The sequence below is a fragment of the Cyanistes caeruleus genome, chromosome 3 (assembly GCF_971803275.1).
Source record: "Cyanistes caeruleus chromosome 3, bCyaCae1.hap1.1, whole genome shotgun sequence".
Classification (NCBI taxonomy): Eukaryota; Metazoa; Chordata; class Aves; order Passeriformes; family Paridae; genus Cyanistes; species Cyanistes caeruleus.
In genome coordinates this window covers 4,250,892-4,270,927 of record NC_141703.1, presented here as the reverse complement: position 1 = coordinate 4,270,927, position 20,036 = coordinate 4,250,892, and the positions used below count along the sequence as shown (strand labels likewise).

General features: G+C 40.3%; 1 protein-coding gene across 1 annotated transcript in view; it reads left to right on the top strand.

Annotated features, from left to right (window-relative positions):
• DSCAM (DS cell adhesion molecule) overlaps window positions 1–20,036 on the top strand; it is a 437,468-nt gene that overhangs the window by 64,788 nt on the left and 352,644 nt on the right. The window contains exon 3 of the mRNA XM_023926681.2: window positions 2,142–2,288. Within this exon, the coding sequence (XP_023782449.2) occupies window positions 2,142–2,288 (147 nt within the window). The remainder of the gene's footprint in view (window positions 1–2,141; window positions 2,289–20,036) is intronic.

The following is a 20,036-nucleotide window of genomic DNA, read 5'->3' as shown; positions in this document are numbered from 1 at the left end:
ATTTTATCTCCAAGCTCTCCTGTGCAGTCATGGCAGTGAAGAGTCTATTTTATTTTATTTTATTTTTTTCTTTAGCAAAGGCTGACATTCTCATATAAATTAATGACCTGGGGACTTGTGATTTAAACAAAAAAAAAAATAAAATAGAGAAAGTAAAAGTCAGCAATTTATTCATGGAAACTACCAAAACTATGATCTGGAAATAGCTGAGGAGCCTTGTAAATTACAATAATGTAAATTATTTTTTAAGCAAGGGAATGAATAGGCCTCTTTCCAGTTTTTGTGCCCTGCATGGTTGCTGTCTCAGATTTTATTGACAAGATCAGTTGGGCAGATTTTCAGAGCGGCCAAGTGTTCTGAAAAGTACAAATACCTTCAGCAGTGAGTTGGGATATTGCTGCTGGGCAGCTTTTCCTGGGAATGGTGGCTGGAGCAAGAGCACAGACACAAATCAGCCTCATTGAGATGCCCCTTGTGCCATTCCCTGGGTGCAGGACAAGCTTCACCACAGGGCAGCCAATGCTGTGAAATCCCTGCATTAAAGGTGCTTATAATGCCAGTTTAACAGTCAAAACAGGGTTCAGAATCCTGTCCTTTGATCAGAAATCAATTACTGACTTTTTAAAAGCTAGCCGTGTCTATCTTGTAATAGAAAATGGATATTTTTTCCCTTTAAAAAAAGATATTCCATTTTTAATTAAACTTATTTATTTTTGGTTAGGGCTTCTAAAAGTTATATTGTTATAGAAATGTTTGGGATGGAGAACTTCAATCTGACTTTTTGCAGTGGTAACAATGGACCTGAAAATTCAATGCTGTCTACATTTTGAAGACTGTGGTTACATTTCATTACTCTGCCTTTTATTTCTTGACCCTAACTGGGGCAGGTATTTAGAAATTCCAGTGCTCCTGGTGTTTAGAAACACTTTTGTAAACTCTGAAAAGAATTTACTGACTTTTCAGCTGGAATCAGTGGGGCTAAATGTATTTGTATAAGAGCTTGGCCTGTGTTTGTGGGCAGGGAATGTGGGCAAGAAGTGTCCCTGTAATGTGGCAGCTCAGAATTGTTGTTCTTCCCAATAACTCTGACCCTCAGGCCTCAGACACAAGGAAATTTCCAAAGCCCTCATGCCTGTTCTGATGGAAATGGTTTCTTTTGGCTGTGGTGATTCCTGTTTTTTGCACCTTGACCTTGTGTTCCCATGGAGAATCTCTTGTGCTTTTCTGTCCCATTTTGTCACCCATTCACTTGCTGCAGAGGACAGCATCTCTCTTCTCTGCCCTGCCACCTTCTCCATGAGCTCTTCCTCACAGAAATGCTCATCCCTCACTCTTTGTGGAATTATTTCAGGATTTCCCTTCTTTCCATTCTCATACCCAGTGCAACTTCATCTCATCCCAGCAATATTAGTTCTGTGTGGTGGGAATGATTTTTCCAGTTGTATTTTTATCCTACTTGTCCATCCAGTTGTTATTTTTTTCTCTTTTTCCATTGAGTTAATTATTTCAGACTCAATACCATGCTGATTCTAAACATTTTTTGAATCATGTTGGATTTTATTATGACGTGGTTTTGTTTAATAATTGTGGTTTTGTATCTGGGGTTTTTTTTCCATTAACTGGTTTCTTTCAGGGCTGGTCAATCAAATGTAGCTCCCCTCTTACTCTCATTTCTCTGTGTTCCTGACACACCTTTATTTTTTTTCTCTCTGTCACCTCCATCGATTTTCTCCTTCAGTTCTCACTTCAAAATCCTAAATGACACTGACCTCTCCCCTCTGGATGTCTAATTCACACACAGCACCTGCCTGTTCCTCTGTGCTCTTTGGCACAGCAGAAAACCCTTTGTGAAGGGAAATGTGGCTGGGGAAACTGCACAAGTAACATAAAACATAACACCATTTACCCACATAAATCTTCAGCTCCTACCTGAGCCACCCAGAATTCGGTGAGGAAAGAACACAGAGATGCAGACTTGGAGCAAACAAGATGTGGGAATGCTTTTGCAGCAGCTTGCAGCCTTGTGAATGTGATTCACTGAGACAAGGGCTCACAGCCTGGTTGTGGGGGGCACTTTGCCAGGAGCTGGGTGAGATGTGGGGCTGCAGTTCCTTTACCAACCCCTCCTGTTGTCCCTGCAGTTTTACGGGAACCCTATACAGTCCGTGTGGAGGACCAGAAAGCCATGAGAGGCAATGTAGCAGTGTTCAAGTGCATTATCCCCTCCTCTGTGGAGGCATACATCACTGTTGTCTCATGGGAGAAAGACACAGTCTCGCTTGTCTCAGGTAGGCTCTTATGGCTTTTTTTTACTTCTATTTTTTTCCCAGCTGGCAATGGCAGAGATGTTTGCTGTTTCTTTCTTTCCCCCCCCCACAAAAGGCCTGATGTTGACTTTGGTTCAATTATAACTGAGTGGGATGTCATCCTCCCAGTAATGTATTTCACTCCAGCCTTGCTGCATCCCCGTGGCTCTGTGTGTGTGACATGAAGGCTTCAGACAGCCCTGCTTTTCTAGCCTGCTTGAGGGGAAAATAACATGTTTTTTGTTTTATACCAGACATAAAACCAGCTTTTGGGTGCTGTGGCAGTGGGTTTGCATTTTAACTTTGATGAAGAACTCCTGCATGCCAAGGAAATTTGAGTGTTGCAAACATGTGCTGGGTTGTAATTGTTTTTAGCAGCAATGTTACTCATGGATTAGAAGAAATCCCGAGACTAAATTAGTTTGGTTGTGTTTAAATGAGGTTTGCAATCAATATTTATAGTTTCATAGTATTTTAATCCCAAATATCTTCACAGATAACAGTGGAGGCTTAAGCAGTGCCATAAGCTGAACATATTGAAGTGAAACAATCTGTACTAAAGCAGTTCTGTGCATTAATCTATTTACTGACAGAGGGAGAAAATGTGAGCCATTGTTCAGGAACTTGGGCGAGGAAAAATCTTAATATTTTAAAGCATAAACATTGCAAGAAATTCATGGGAGAAAAAATAGGAGAAATATTTTCAGTATAGTACATATCTGAATTATATATAATGCAGAGTGCAGCTGTTGTTACACATACAAATGATTTATGTGTGCAGAAATTGGAAATGTATTGTTCCAGGACTTACAGAATGGAAAAAAAATAGTTTGAGTTAAATGTTTCTACCGAGTCTGCTCAGGAATTTGTTTGTGTTTATGATGCTCAAGTGTGTGGAAATGTTTCTGTACACCTCCTCAATATATTAATAATTTTTATTTTCTCACAAATTGTGGTATTGATGGAAACACCTGTGTTTTTATATGACTCATATAAAAGATTTTAATTTCTCACCATGTTTTATTGGTTCCTGGCATCACCTTGCAATTTTTTTTCTGCCAAAATTATAATTCAAAGAACTTTCTAAGAATTTGGTAGGTATTTAAAAACCATGTAATTGATGATCAGTTGTTCTGCACTGTTTAAGCTTGGTAAATTCACTTCCTTATTATGCTCTTTGGTTTTGATAATATCATAATTTTTACCATAATTTATCATTTTTATCGTTTATATAATTTATAATTTATCATAATTTTTTGTCATTGAGCAACTGCAGCTGGGTGTGTTTGCACAAAGAGGTCTGTAATATCTGAGTTGTTGGACTCAGCAGCACTCCAGCCAACAAAGGTCAGAGTTGTATTTAAATGCAAAAACCTTTCCTTTATCCTGTATATATTGATGCAAAATTATGCTTAAGGATCTCTAAACTATGATTGCAGCTATTTAACAGAACAGTGGACAGATGTGTTTATTTTGCTTCATCTTAAACTAATTTTTATGTGGTACATGTACATCTGTATGTGTGAGTATTGGCTGGAGGAAAAGAAGATTAATTTCTTTATGATTAGCTACCTTAATTTTTTTTTTTCTAAGCTTATTCATTCTGTGTTGTAAGAAAATATTCATGTTTTCTCTGGAAACTTATCTTGAGAGGACACAATCTGAGCTCTTTCTACCTCTGTGATGTTTGAGAGTGGCTCCATCCTCCCTTCACCCTGGAATCAGGAGTAGGGGGCACCCAGGTCTCTGTAATCTCCTCTATTGGGAAAAAATATAGCAGTTCTTCAAAATATCATGGCTGCCACTTACAGATAATCTACTTTTTATTAGCCTATATTGGTTTAAATCCCAAATTTGGGGGGATAAAACTGTGTAATAACATTTAACTCTATGGATCAAAATCTATTTTTTTTTTCCTTAATGCACCTTCTCACAATGGTTGACAAGGCCACAATCATTAAAAATCTATGACAAACTTTAGCAAGATCCTTATTATCTCACAATCCCTCAATTCTGCAGTTGGGAATTTAAATGAAAATAAAACATATTTCATTAGAATGGACTATAAAAAACCCATATATTGTATTTTTTTAGCATGCAACACCAGAGTCTTTGATCTTGCACACAGAAAAGTATTGGAAGCTATTGAGTATTCAAAAATATCAAGTTCTTATTAATTTTTTTCTTTGTTTTTTTCTTCTAAATAACTCATTTATTGGTTGTTCATTAACATCTTCAAAAATGAGAGCCAGCTTGAGGGGAAATCTCTGCTGTGAAAGGGAAGAATATAAAGGGAGTTATAAATATATCTGAGAGTGATGCTTATCATGGTTTGAACAGGACAAGGTTTTTGTGGGAAAAAAGAAGGTAATATTTACTTAAAAAGTAAGAAAAAGCAAAGAGAAAAAGGAAGTGTGTGAGTGGAGAGGATAAAGGTGAGAATATTTTCTGAAGGGAGCTGACAAGAAAGATGTGGAGAGACTTTTTACAAGGGATGGAGTGACAGGACAAAGGAGAATGGCTTCAAATTGTCAGAGAACTCAGGTTTAGATTGGATATTAGGGAGAAATTCTTTACTGTGAGGGTGATGGGAGCTTGGAACAGAATTGGCAGAGCAGCTGGGGCTGCCCCTGGATCCCTGGCAGTGCCCAAGGCCAGGCTGGACATTGGGAGCACCTGGGACAGTGGGAGGTGGCCCTGCCATGGCAGGGCTGGCACTGGATGGGATTTGAGGTCCCTTTTAAACCCAAACAATTCTGTGATTCCTTCATTTCCACTGTGATGATTCAACCATTTCAAACAGAAGGCAGAGAAGCTTTTATTTCTTTTCTGAAGGACTTAAACCCCAATGCAATTCTTCCAGCAACACCTTGAAGGTAAATATTTCATGTACCTGTCTATCTGTAGTCCCATTCTGACTATAAGATGCACCAGAATCCTTTATTTCAGCAATTACTGTTGTAGATGCCAATTTTGTGGGTTTCTTTTGTTTTGTTTTGTTTTTTTTTTTAATGGCAATGCAATATTTAAAAAAAAAACAAAATCAAGCAAAGAAATCACAACATTCTCACTTTTATAAGGTAAAAATATCCTGCCTTTTTAGAAAGAGTGTTTTACAAGGGTGTTCCTTGGTTAAAACTGTACAATGTTTTTGGTCTTGCCACAATGTGCTATCCTGGGCATATCTGTATATTTGGTTTTCAGGGAGCACAATGATGTCCTCAGTAATCCAAGTGTGTAATAAATATAGCTGGGCAAGAGCATCTTCTGTTTCCTGGCTGTAATTTTATGTCGTGCCTCCAGGTTATTGTAAAGTAATTGGGAGCTGAAACACATTGAGACCTATTACCAGAGCGTTTCCAAGGGGTATCCCAATAAATCACCCTCCATGTTCAATAAAGGGGAAGGTGCCCATGTTTGGGGCTAGAAATACCAATTTCTGTGAAGTTTCTATGTGCAAGGACAGCTGCAGCCTGGAAAGGTGTGCAGGAGCTTTTCTGTCTGGAAGGGAACAGTTGCAGAATTGGGGTTTTGCTCCTACACTTTCTCTTTTGATGTGACAGCAAATCTGAGGCCAAAAAGATTTTACAGTGTCCCCTCCAGGGTCAAAGGTAACAAGAAAAAAAAAAAGATCTTTAAAGCAAGGGAAAACCAATTATTTGGATGAATCTATTTTGAGGTAAAGGAGAAAACACTGAGCTCCAACAGCAAATACAGAGAAATCTTTCCATACTGGAAAATTTGAAACATAATGGTGAGATGGCATATTCAGCTCTCTCCACTGGATACAGATGTTTAACAAACAATCAAACTTTGCAGTGGTGGCTGAGAAACTCTGAAGAGTCAGGAAAATTGAGGATTGGTGGTAACTCTGAGAAGTCTAAAGGGGCTCACCATGTGCAGGTAACTGCTGTACCAAGCTCTGCAGCTCCAGGGTTTCTTTTCCTCAAATCTGTCCTTTCTGAAGAATTTTGCATTCTCAGTTGACTTGAAACAGAGCCTGAAATTTGAATTATAAAAGGGAGAGCGAGGCTGTGCAGTTTGCTCTTGTATCTGTAACCAAATCCTAGATGTTTTTATTAATGGCACTAAACACAAAAGCTTAAATCAGCCTAGAGTATTGTGTTCATCCTAAAATATCTGATGGATAGCTGCACATGGCTTGTTCAAAGGTCAAACTTCCTTTCCCTCTTCCTGCTTTCCTTCACAAACCATGCCCAAGGAAAGAGGCTTTTGGAATCTCTGATGACTTTGTAACCATTGAATGCAGCCTAAACCCTGCAGGATGAAAGATCTCAGCGAAGTACGTTTTGTTTTTTTTTTTAATAACAGCCAAAAAAAAAGAATAAAAATACAAATAAAAAATAAACTAATAAAACCAAGGGACAATAGGATAGGAAAGTGCCACAGCACAGATTGTGCTTCTGCTCCTGTTGAGCAGTTGCAAGGCAGGGGGGAGCCGAGTGCTCGGCTCATTTCTTCTTCACACACAGAACTGTGAAGCTGGACTAGAAGGGAAAGTGAACTTAACTGCTGATTGTGCTGTGGCCAGGTGAGAGCACAGAGCAGAGCCCACTCATGTCTTAATTAGTCCCAGAGAGAGCAAAGGATAGGTGTGGTTTTAGGGGAAGCAGGGCAAGAAGGGATTACGGGAAGTGAAGGTCAGTGGAAGGGATCAGCAAAGAGAGAAGAGCATGAAGAGAATGAAGAATGGATGTAAACAAAGACTGAAGAATTAACTTGGGTCTGTCACTGCACTCTGTATTCCTGTTAGGAATGCCTCCTATCCTGATCCTGATAATTGCAAGGGATTTTGAGTTTTTCTGTGTTTCTGAACAGTGCCAAGAGCAGGATCATGAGTAGGTTTGTGCCCTGACCTTTCTGAATTCCCCTTTTCCTGTCTAATGACACACCATGGAAGAATCTCTCTGATTTAAACACGGACTGTGACTGCTTTTAAAAAAAAAAGTAGAAAAGGGGAGAGACAGACAACACCAACTGTGCACAATTTGAGTGTGCCCTGGAAGAACAGCAGCTCTGAGGAAAGGTGGGTGAGCATGGATGGAATAGGCTTCCCTGAAGGGCTGTGACTGATGTGCTGGTGACAACTGATGAGCCTTCCAGCCAGCCTCCTTCCCATCAGCCAGGAATTAGTCACACTGGACCACAGCTTGAGAAGTGTCACTGATGTACACTGACCTACATTTGGCCTAATGAATTGCATTATTTATTTACACACAGTTCCTCAAGTCTTGTCTCTGAAAGGCTCAGGGGCTCTTGGATCTCTCTCTGCACAAAGGGCTTTTCTGAGCTGCTGTGGCTGGCAGTAAGCAGTCAGTGTTTGCCAGGAGTTATCACATGGTGACATCTGAACACACAGCACTGCAGTTTTGGGCTCTACTGGGGTTTGGGGATTACAGCAATGGCTCAGTTTGAACAGAGATTTTTTTTTTCAGCCACGAGGTTTGTACATAGTGCAAGAAAAACCAAACCCATTGTGGAGAGTGGTCCTGTGTGAAGTCTTGTGATCAGAACTAGATTATTGCTGGTGTCCACATGTTGGGGTCCCAGGCACGGAAAATGTCCCTTTATCTGTGCTGACAGGCTCAGACACTCAAGAGAGCACTGGGTTTAACTTAAGACCATGGAGAAGTCTTCTAAAACTGAGTGGAGAAGCTGGGAATGTGAATGTGTGAATGAGATAGAATTATCTTGAGTCATTGGGTGAGAAATGTAGAGTTTGAGATTTAGTAGTGAATAAGAGACAAGATGGAGGTTCTTGGACATTGGTTTGCCTTTGCCTTCCTTCCTTCTTCTTCTTGGATTTGGGTGGTATTGGGTGATTGGACAGAAAATTCTGCAGTGCAGAACGTGGGTGTTTGGTTATTGGGTTAAAAGTAAAAATAAATTAGTGGGCATTTGAAAATTGGATAGTTTATGCTTAAAAGGCCTTGTGGATGGAGCCTGAGGTCACCATTTGTAGTTTGTTAGGTTAGTGTGTAGAAGTAATTAGTCTGTAAAAATGTAATACAGATAAGGTAAAATAGACATCCTAACGTGAAAACCATCTCTGCTCATCAATCCCAGTCCTGGGGAGAAGAACCCAGAGAATTTTACAAGCACAGGGATTAAGTCCAGCCATTGGTCTGAGGCTGGGTCTGGTGGAAATGAGGAATGTTGTTTCTTGCTTTGCTTTGATGTCAGTGCTTAACCAGAGCTGCCAAAACCCAAGCATTCTACATCTGTTTAACCTATGCCCCTGAATGCTCTATGTGCAAGATTTCTTCTGCTTCCAGATGGAATAAATAAATATAGATTTTATTATTATGATTAAATGTTAGCGACATATATAAACATATATAAAAATTTTAAAAATCTGAATGTACCTTCTACCAAAAATGTGTCAGTGAGGTTGAATTCTTCTCTTCAAAGTTGTATCAGGACTGAGGAAGTACAAATCTCTCCATCTGCTGAACTTCCTTGGCTCCCTGGAAAGCTGCTGGGAGCAGCATTCAGCCACGCTCAGGTCAGGCTGAAAGTTTGCTCTTAGAGTAATGTGTTTTTCCAGCTTCCTCAAGACATGTAAAGTGCACTTGCCCATCTCTAAAGACAATATATTGCTTCCTCACTTTGTCTTTCAGCAAGGTTATTTTCCTGAGGGACCTGGGAAAAAAAATATTTGCTGCATTATTTAAGAAATGTCTGGTTTTCCACGTTTTTCCAGGGAGCTGTGCTCTTTTAAGAGGACAGTGTCTTATAGCACCACAAAGTGGAGATGGTAAAAAATTAGCACTTCCTGCTTGTGCAAACAAATTTTCACATTTTCCTCTTTCTCATGAACTAAAATTGCAACTGAGCAGGCACTTCAAACTACTCATTGAAGGAAATTTCAAGTAACAAACATTAGGACAAGAGGAAATGGCCTCAAGATGAGGCAGGGGAGGTTTAGGTTGGATCCTGGGAAAGATTTCTTCACTGCAGAGGTGGGCAGATCAGACTGCTCAGGGGAGTGGTGGAATTGCCATCCCTGGAAGTGCTAAGAGCACACCTGAATGTGGTACTTAGGGACATGGATTAATCATTGGACTCAGTGATTTTAGAGGTCTTCTCCAACCTAAACAATTCCTCTGTCTTTCTCTGAGCTCCATTTTTGCTTTCTATTCCATTCTATTCCATTGGAGTATTTTGATCAGGTAAATCATTTTAAAGTTATGTCTGTGGTATGGGTAGCATTGGGTGCAATTGTGGGAGTCAGGAGTTGGGAGCCACTTGAGGGGATGAAGATGGAAAGCATCTGATCCACATGTCAAAGAATCACTTATTGGTAGCACAGAGGAAAGTGAGCAGTGTGGTTGTAGCACAGGAATGGTTTCTGATCATTTAATCAGCACAGGGAAGTGAAATGGAGGTGTTAACATCACAGAGACTGGTATTTCCCTGTAGAGGGAACTTGTGGATTTTCCTCGGTGTGACAGGACATTTTGGCTGGTCTGAGGGCAGAGAATATTGGTGGCTGTTTGTGAAAGATAGAGAAAAACACCTTTGAATGCTCTGTTGTGGAGGTTAAAATCCAGGAGGTCAGAATTTGCTCTGTCTCACCATATCGTGCAATTTTCATTCTAACAGGATTCACAAATAGTAGCAGTGGCTTTGACATTTCAGTAACAAAGCATGTCTAGGAGAAAAGCATATCATAATTTTTCTTTCCCCTCTGTTGCTGCTGAGTTTTGGACAGCCCTTCATTTCCATCAATGGGAGGGACTCTTTCCCTCTTTTCACTTTAAAACAAACCAAACTAAAAAACCCAAACCCAACAACCCCTGAATCCTCTTTCTCATTTTTTCCCCCTCAGCTCTTTAATTTATTTCCTCCCTACTTGAATTAAAGCATGTGAAAAACTTGATTGGATTCGGGTCCTTTTTAGAATTGCTTTTACTTTCTTGAGAATTAAAGAGAGAGAAAAGCGAGAGGATTGCAAGTCTGCTTCTGGGTAAAAGCTTCAAATATTTATTTTTTTATGATTTATGCCTTTCTCCCTCTTTCCATCTCTGTATCCATCAGTGTGTGTATACATGTACACATGCCTACAAATATATGTATATATATATATACATATATACACACACACATATGGGCACTTATCACATCTCTCCATGGGCCTGAGGCTCTGTTGGACCATGCATAACATTATCCAATCTGATGCCCAAACTGTTCTGTTTTACCACCTTGTTATTGATGTTGCCAGTCATGAAGAGGTTTCTTTCAGCCTGGTTGAATTCAGTGACACAGTTAGTCTTTCACTGGAAATATCTGTGTCACATTATTTTCTCTCCAGATGTGCTGGAAATTTCTTTCATTTTCCTGGGTGAATCCCATTTTATCACCTGGCCAGCTTTTTCTAGCCCATACAGATCCTGTAATGTTAATTCTCTCTGGGGCTTGCAGAGCCTTCAAATAAATATGGCCTGCATTTAAATGAACTCGATGTTTACCAGCTCTTTATTAAAGGTGAAATAAGAGCAGACTGACTGCTAACCTTCCCAGGTGCTCACTCAACATTTCCCCATTGTTTCCTTTGCCCTTAGCTTATCATTCTTCAGGCAGTTTTTGGTTCACAGATATTTTCTTGAATACTGAAGGCAATATTTTGGTTTGATTGCAGGATTTGGAGGGGCATGGTGTCTGATTTTATTGGCAGCAAAGCCCAGTATTGTCAGATTTGGTATCAAAATTCCACGAGCTGGCACAGGCTTTGATGAATCAGTGTGCTGGATTTAGATCCAGTTTTATGATTTATTTTCATTTTTGCTTTTGAAATAGTCATTGCAGCATTGTTTTCTTACAATTCTTATATAAAATATATATACAAAATTCTTATATAAATCTTCCTTACATTTTCTTCCTTCTCCCCTGCCAGTAGCTTGTGATCTTGTCACCTTCCTGAGCAGCAGTGGATAAGTAGGTGATCACATTAAGCACTGTGTGCTTGAGGTTTCCCATCAAAACCCAGCCTATCCTGAGCAAACACCAACGAGCCCTGACAGCTTTGATGTGAGGGGACAAAACTGATGCATGAGATTCATTTTAATGAGTGTGTGCCTCACTGCTGAGGCTCCTTTATGGCTGTGGATGTGGTTTAGCTGCACTCTGAGGGGAGCAGAATGGCAAAACTGCCACCAGCCATGACTTTTAGGTTATTTTTAATACATCCAAAGAGATATCTACAGGTGACATCAGGGAAAAAAAACAGAAACAGAACATTCTATTATTGTGTGTTGTAGCAGGTAAATAATTTCAATTAAAACATCACTGTGGAGCACAGTGCTTCTAAGCTGATAAATTTACAGTTTTTTAGGGGTGTAGATGTTCTTACTAAAGCTCATTTGGTTTGCCCTCCCTGTCAAGAGTCCAATTTTAATTGAGAGGCTCATTAGAAGAATGACTCATTAGAAGGAATTGGAGGTGCCTGTCTGGTAGGGCTTTGTTTCATTTGCTGTGACATCAGTGTTGTACCTGGGCTGCTGATCTGTAAAGCCACATTTTAATTGCTTGTGTGTTTTCCCTTTGGAGGAAGGTTACGATGGAGGCCAGGTGACCTTTTAGTCAGAATCAAGTGAATTTTTAAAGCCTGTGATCTGGAGTGTGAGCTCAAGCTGTGCTGGGGAAGATGCTCTGTCCTGCTGCAGAGAGGTGGTAGATGCAAAGACTAAACATTTTATGTTGTGAGCAGTTGCTGTGCCAAAAATATCTAGAAAACTTAAAGGCAGTGAATTTTTTATAAAAGCAAGAGTGCAGAAAAAAAGATCAAACTATTTAAATGTTCTCCAGCACCACCAGAATTGCACTGTAATTGCAATTACAGATGTTTTTCACAGCAAAAATAGCCTACCAGCTCATTTTTTAATTTAATTTTATTTTTTTTAAATAAATCCTGCACGTTTTTGCCACGCAGTCGAACGCTGGTGGTGTTGAATGAGTTGAAATGTTTCCTGTGGGCCATTGGAGACCGACGTGATGCCAGCGCTTTCAGCTGCCAGAGGAGTGTGATCCACAGAGACCTGTCAACAAAAGCAGGTCAACAGGATTGAGCAAGGCAAAAAAAATCAATAAATCTTTGAATTAATCATGCAGCTGCCAGGGAGAATTATGGGTGCATGAAATGAAGGCTGTAGGTATATGTCCGTGGCAACTCATTCTCTCCTTCCTCATTGTGTCCTTTTCTGTGCCCGCAGGTTTTTCCTCCCTTTGCTGCCATCAGAATGGCTCTGGTTTATTTGGGTACCTTCATGGGTTACTCACCACCCACTTTAATCAATTCTGTTTTGATTACAGAAATTCCCCTTTTCTTCCTCTCTGTCTGTACCTCCACTTTTCTCACTGTTGTGTGCTCTCAGTGTGAACTAATCCCGGGATTTCACCTCCAGGATTGCACATCTTGTGCAGTGACTTGGACTGAAAGCCCCTGCTGCCTGGGTGAACAGAGGAGTTAAAAATCCATGCCCATGCTGCAGGTGAGGGGACACCCTTGTGAGCCCTTCTGCAGCAGCAGGGCTGGGGAAGGAGCACTGGCCAGCTCTGCCTCCCTGGGGAATGCCCAGCTCTGCCTCCCTGGGTGATGCCCAGCTCTGCCTCCCTGGGGGATGCCCAGCTCTGTGTCCCTGGGTGATGCCCAGCTCTGTGTCCCTGGGTGATGCCCAGCTCTGTGTCCCTGGGTGATGCCCAGCTCTGCCTCACTGGGGGATGCCCAGCTCTGCCTCCCTGGGGGATGCCCAGCTCTTCCTCCCTGGGGAATGCCCAGCTCTTCCTCCCTGGGGAATGCCCAGCTCTGCCTCCCTGGGGGATGCCCAGCTCTGTGTCCCTGGGTGATGCCCAGCTCTGCCTCCCTGGGGAATGCCCAGCTCTGCCTCCCTGGGGGATGCCCAGCTCTGTGTCCCTGGGTGATGCCCAGCTCTGCCTCCCTGGGTGATGCCCAGCTCTGCCTCCCTGGGGAATGCCCAGCTCTGTGTCCCTGGGGGATGCCCAGCTCTGTGTCCCTGGGTGATGCCCAGCTCTGCCTCCCTGGGTGATGCCCAGCTCTGCCTCCCTGGGGAATGCCCAGCTCTGTGTCCCTGGGTGATGCCCAGCTCTGTGTCCCTGGGGAATGCCCAGCTCTGTGTCCCTGGGTGATGCCCAGCTCTTCCTCCCTGGGGAATGCCCAGCTCTGCCTCCCTGGGTGATGTGGCCACTGAACACTTCTGCCAAGGGGGAAAGTTCCACACCTCGCTCCCTGAAGCTGGACAGCCACAGGATGCAACCCTGGGCAGCTAAAAGTGCAGCTCCAGGGAGGAATTTGACACTGAGGACATGCTTGGGAGGGATGTGTGGAACTGAGAATTCAGAGGTGCATCCCGTGTGTATCTCTGTGGTTTCAGCTCTGAGCTTTGGTTTCGTTCTCTCCTCCTCCAAAGGATTTATCTCTCGTTGTGCTGCCCTGGAGGGATTGTTCTCTACAGCTTCCCCATGCAAAACTTGAGTGTTTTATTAACTGCTGCAGCTTCTGGGCTGGCAGCAAGAGAGGATGGGGAAATGAGCACCTTGGCATCTTTAAATCTTTGTTTCCGCTGCAGATGATGCAGAGGTCCCTCCTGTGTGCCCAGCTCAGCTCTCCAGCTGCAGAACTTGGTCCTGCACCATGCCAAGGATGTCTCCTTGGCTCCCTGCCCAGGGATCAAGACTGGCTCTCTTCCAGCTGGGGTACAGCCCAATACTGGATGCTCACTTTCACTGCAAATTCAAATTCATTTTCCTCTTTCCTCCATGGTTTTCTTTGCAAATAGACACTGATATTCATAAAATCCCCAAGAACAATTGCCCTGCTGCTTGTGGAAGGTCAGGGCAGGCTCTGTTCAGGGATTACATATTCCAGCTGACATACAGCACTCTTGTTTTTCAATTGCATGCCTAGGGTCTTTTTTTCCCCTAAAGGTTTTTCCTCCTTCTCCATTAAAACAGAGAGCCAAATTCCTGACACACTCAGAAAATACATTGTGGTCCAGCTGTGGAGGTGATTTTTTGATTTTTGAACTAACAAAGAGACAAATATATTATAGTTTTCCAGAGGAGGCAAAGATTTTTTTTGTTTCCACTCTGCTTTTGTAAAACATCCTGCTGGTTAAATACCATTGTTTAGTAAACCCACGTTTTATTCTTTAGAGAGACATAAACCATAGGAAAGAAACATCTTTTTTCTTCTGATATTTGTCTTGCAACTGATCCTCCAGGCAATACCTGAGTGATAATGATGGAAGAAATATTTCCTTCTGTTCTTTCAGACTCACATTTGTTTTGTGCCTCCAAGAGTGCATTTTCTGTAGTGAGAACTGAGAATCCTTCCATGTATTCCATTTTCCCATCCAATTTTAAAACTGTTTCTCACAGAACACTGACTAAAATGTATTTGTTTAAAAGCTAAAGTTTTCTGATATGAAAAAGGAAAAATTCTAAAAAATTGCAATGTGAGTATATACAACTAGACAGTAATAAAACTCATGTCTTAAATGTACAAAATATTCTACAGATTTGAAAAAATAATAAAACTATACATATATTCAATTAAAGAAATGCTCATTCTATTCAGTGTCTTCTGAAATCAAAACATTTCTATAAAATAAATTTTCAGTATAAAGATTCACATAAATCTCCATAAGCACAGACAGTTTTACATGTATGTGCAACAGAATTTAAAATATTTTGATTTATAGTGTATTTATCTGAAATATAATTAGGAATGTATTGCAAAATAATAAAATGTGGAAGCAGCTGTGAATGTAGTGCAGAGGTTAGGAAAAAACCAGTGGGGATAAAAGAAAACAGGAAAATAAAAAATACTGACTTTGTATTGTATTTAAATGGAGAAATCTTAGGGAAGAATCCAGAAGAATAAGGGGATTGATCATCTACATAATACTTTTTTTTCTGCTTAAATGTTTTATGAGTTCCTAAGTGTGCTGGATATCATGAAATCCTTGTCCTGAAAACAAATAAGACATGAATTTTCTTGGAAAAGTTCCATTAGGGCAACAGAAGAAAAGCTGATCTGGTTTTCCTGCTTTTCAAAATGCACATTTATGACCTGCTGAAAGGAAAATTCAGGGCTGGGAAACAAAAGTGCACCCATAAATAAGAAGTGATGGGATAATGTGTGTCACAGCAGCCATTCAGCAGTGTCATAGAAGGGGTGAGGAAAAGAAAACCCCTCCAAATGTCAGCAGCCCAACAAGATCTTGTGAGATGCTCTGTGTGTTTTCAAAAGGGACTTCAGAAAAAGAAGTTATTCACTGGATTTTTGCCTTCCTTTTCTTTCATGCATCTTCTCCCTTCTTGCATGAGCTCTGTTTATTATTAGGATTTCTTTACAGCCTTATCAATGGTTATTCATAGCATGTTTTAGGGCTGACTTGTTAAAGAAATTCTGTATCACAAACTCTGTCAGAGAATCAGAGGAACCTTTATTTCTGCCTATTTTGGCATCTCTCTTCCTTTATGAAAAGCCCAAAAGTTCTTTTTGGTTAATTGGAATTATCACTCTCATTTTATATCGAAGGAAACTGAAAAGCAAAGAAACAAGAAAGACTTCCTCAGTTTTCTCACTGCAAATCCTCAGGCAGGATCTCCTAAAACCTTATCCTTTCTTTGGATCCAAGGTTCCTGCTTCTTCCCAAGTACTAAAATATGAAATAAAAGAGATTAAGTGTGAAGGAAGCTTAGGAACCCTTGATAAATTGGTGGGAATGATTCATATAATCAGTAATAAACCCACAAACCAATGCTTTAGATTCCTGTTTGTGCCTTGGACTGGAATTCCCTGTGTGAGGAGGGAGAAGAGGAAGTTCAGTGGGGGAGCTGGGATAGTTATATGCTGCTTGTCCTTACAAAAATAGCTAAAAATAGTTAGCTAAAAGAAGATGAAATGTGTTGTTTTTTTTTTGTTGCTTTCGTTTAGATTTTCTCACTCCATCTGAAACCTGATGATGAATTGTTGGAAGGAATCCACAGGAACAGAGGACCATAATTATGAATGCCCTAAATTTTCCATCTCCACCACCTCCAGACCTTCATGTTGTTTTAATTAATGAAAATTAATTGCATTTAGAATCAAAAATCTCTTCATCCTTACTGTCTTGGAGTGCATGATTTTCTTTCTCTCAGGATTGATATCTTTCCTGCCAATTCCTTTATTAGGAAAAATGATTATGTATTTTGGCTAGAAGTGCTCTCTTCTTATTGAAAAAGTTATGTTTCAGCCAAAACAAATAAGTAAAAAACTTCAAGGGATGCAGAAAAAGCCAGAGCTTTTCCTTTCAATATTTTCAAAATTGCATATTTTCCTCTTTTTATTTCAAAGTGAAAACTGTTTGAAAACTACCCATGTAATTCTCCAGGAAAAAATTATTTCTTAGGATGAAGAAGTTGTGTGGGTTTTTATTGATTGCTCGGTTCCATTACCAGTCTTAGCAGGTTATTTCTGTTGCTTGGGTTTCCAGTGGTTTTGTTAATTTTTTTTGTTGGTTGTGCTTGTTATTTTTTACTTTCCTCCACGAATTCCTGTTCTGGGAGAAGGAGTATTTTCAGCTAATTAACATATGGACATTAGCAAACTCTGTCACATCCAAATAGGACATTTTCTGTGGAAAGAAATCGCCAGAGCTCAGAAAAATTTTGCGCGTAGCCATTTAACCACACCATTTATCCGGGATGCCCTTCTTAAATAAAATCAATGCTAATTTTGCATTTCCCTAATGGGAGCCTATTAAGCTGAGTACACAGGCGTTTTTAACCTCAGACACGTTCCAGGGGCAAGTCAGCTCTGGATTCAATCTGGTGTATTAATGAGGAACAGGGAAATTCTGTGTCTGGATGACTTGGTTACTGGATTGGGAAGGTTCCAACACTTCCCCCTCTAATAATTAACCCAGTATCTCTTTCACAGTTATTATGGAACATCATTTAATGCTTCTGCTCAGGGTTCTTCGTTCACAGATGCCCATAAAATAATAATCTGGGTTGAAACTTGGCTCCAAATGATTTTTATTTGAGCAGCAAACAATCTATTAGGCCACTGAAGACCTACTGGCTTTCAAGGCAATATGCACAGGAATTTCCAAGCAGCCTGGGCTGTATGACTGAATTCCATCTGAATAGAATGGAAACTGAAAGAGAGGGGAAAGAAAGAGTAGTTCAGATTTATTATGATTTGTGAATCGGCTTTTTGCAAGAAGGAAGAGAGTAACGGAGCTGAGAGTTGAACAGTGGCAAAATGTGTGGGTAGAAATGAGGTGACTTTGTGCTCCTCACACTGTACTCAAAATCCCATTGCTTTTCTGTCCTGTTACCCTGGAAGCATTGGGGAGACACTGAGGAGAAGCAATTAGGCCTCAGCACAACCAGCTCTCTCTGACACAGTCCAAACGAGTCCATATGTCCCCAAAAGAAGAGGGAATGTTCCTCTCCACTTCTAAAACACCAGGGGACAGCTCAAGCCATGAGTGCTGCAGGCTCAGAGGAGCAGGGAATTCAAGTAGAGTTGTTTTCCAGTTCAAACCTTTTCATTGGGAACTTGAATATTTAACATTTTACACTTAAAAAAAATAAATTGTAAATCCCCACTTCCTTTTTTCCCCCCCCCCCAGCTCCCAGTGTCATTCACCCCTTTTGTTAGAATAAAAGTCTGAATTTAAATAAAATCAAATAAAAATAAATAAATAAATAATAAGTAAATAAAACATCACCCCCCAACCCACACCCTCTAATTAAAGAAATTTTAGAAATTGCACAATGTCTGCAAATGAGAAGTTGTGTAGGAAAAGGTTGGGAAGAGCAAACAGCACAGCTGTTCTGCTGCATTCACTAACTTAAAGCTGGAGGGGAAAGGTGGGATAAAATCACTATATTATCCAGATTTTCTCCCCCCTGTTGTGTTTTGCCTGGGTGAGCAATGCTGGACCGAGGGGCTGAGGAGAATGAATTAATTCTTTCTATGATTTCCCTTTGGTAGCTCTGTGCAGATTTAAAACTTTGTTGCCTATCACTCTGTTAAACCAATATACTTCATCTCCCTTTTCTCCCAGGGCACAGGGACAGGAGGAGAGCTCAGGCCTCAGGCTGGGCCAGGGGAGGCTCAGGGTGGGCAGCAGCAGGAATTTGCCCATGGAAAGGGAGCTCAGGCCTTGGCAGGGGCTGCCCAGGGAGCTTTGCAGTGCCCATCCCTGGAGGTGCCACCTGGACGTGGCACTCAGGGCTCTGAGCTGGGGACAAGGTGGGGATCGGGCACAGCTGGGACTCCATGGGCTGGGAGGGCTTTTCCAGTTTTATGGATTGTTTAATTCTCTTCTATCATTCCAAGATCCAGGATCACTGCCAGGCCACAAGCTCTGGTGTTTCTCTCAGCTCTTTCAGGTGCCTCTACATCAATGCAGTGGGTGAGAATTAATTTTTTTTGTTTTCCCATCACCCTCAGACACCAGTGCAGACACTCCTTGGATGTATGAAATGTTGAATTTTTAGATGTGGGAAAATGTTGTTCTGATAAATCACAAGCATCTTTCAGTGGCTCAAAGGATATTAAAATGTCACAGCCAAGCAACTCAGCATTCTCATTCTTTATTCCTGCCTTTGAGGACACACTTTGCAAACTGTGGAGGAAACAGATAATTCTCTCTAGGAATTAAGAGAGTCAGAATATTGCTGTACTGCAGTGAACAATTAATGATATTTATCTCTCACATAAGGCTTTACCCTTTTCCTATATAAATCTTTTCTGCAGGAGCAATTTAGTGAGGGATATCTCCATTTTGCACATTCAGAAACTGAGACTCTGCATGAGCACAGGGAAAATATCAAATCTACTTCAAAGCCTTACTACATTTAAAGTTATGGAGGTATTGGTGAGGCCCCTGTTGTGAAAACTTTAGGTCACGCTTTCAAAATGTTTATCTAAGTTCATGGTTTGTGTTCAAGTCTATAGAACTTTCCTAATTTTGGTTATTTTGGGATCTTATTTAGAATGTTTTAAGACTCAGAAAAAGGAAAAAAATCACTTCTTTTATCTTCATAATCATTTGGACCCACCTATAAGCTCTATAATATTTATCTGTCTACTTAAGCATTGTAAAATACAATACAAGCAAAACAAGGTATTATGAAAATGAAACTTAACTGGGAATTAAATGGAGGGAGGAGGAAGTGGGCAAATTAAGGAAACACAGTTTTATATTAATTTTTGCTGTCTTCTTATTTGACTTGAAAAATATCAAATCTAAGTCTATATTTCATGGTTTTGTGAGCACTGTAGAAAAAATCCTTGGCTCTTTAAGACCAAAGGAAGCTTCTATGTTTCCTTAGCACTGAAGATTAACATTTTTGTTATTCTGAAGATGAATAACACCTTATTTCTGATAGCTCTGCTTGGCTGCAGCCTAAAACCTGTTTTAGGGAACATTAGCCTGACAGAGCCAAACTTGAAGAAATGGAAGATATTTAAACTTTGACTTTTTTCAGGAAACTCCTTCTAAAACACTTATTTTATTTTATTTTATTTTATTTTATTTTATTTTATTTTATTTTATTTTATTTTATTTTATTTTATTTTATTTTATTTTATTTTATTTTATTTTATTTTATTTTATTTTATTTTATTTTACTCATAGTACCTGAAATAAGCAAGAGAGTTATTACTTCAGAAGACATAAAAGA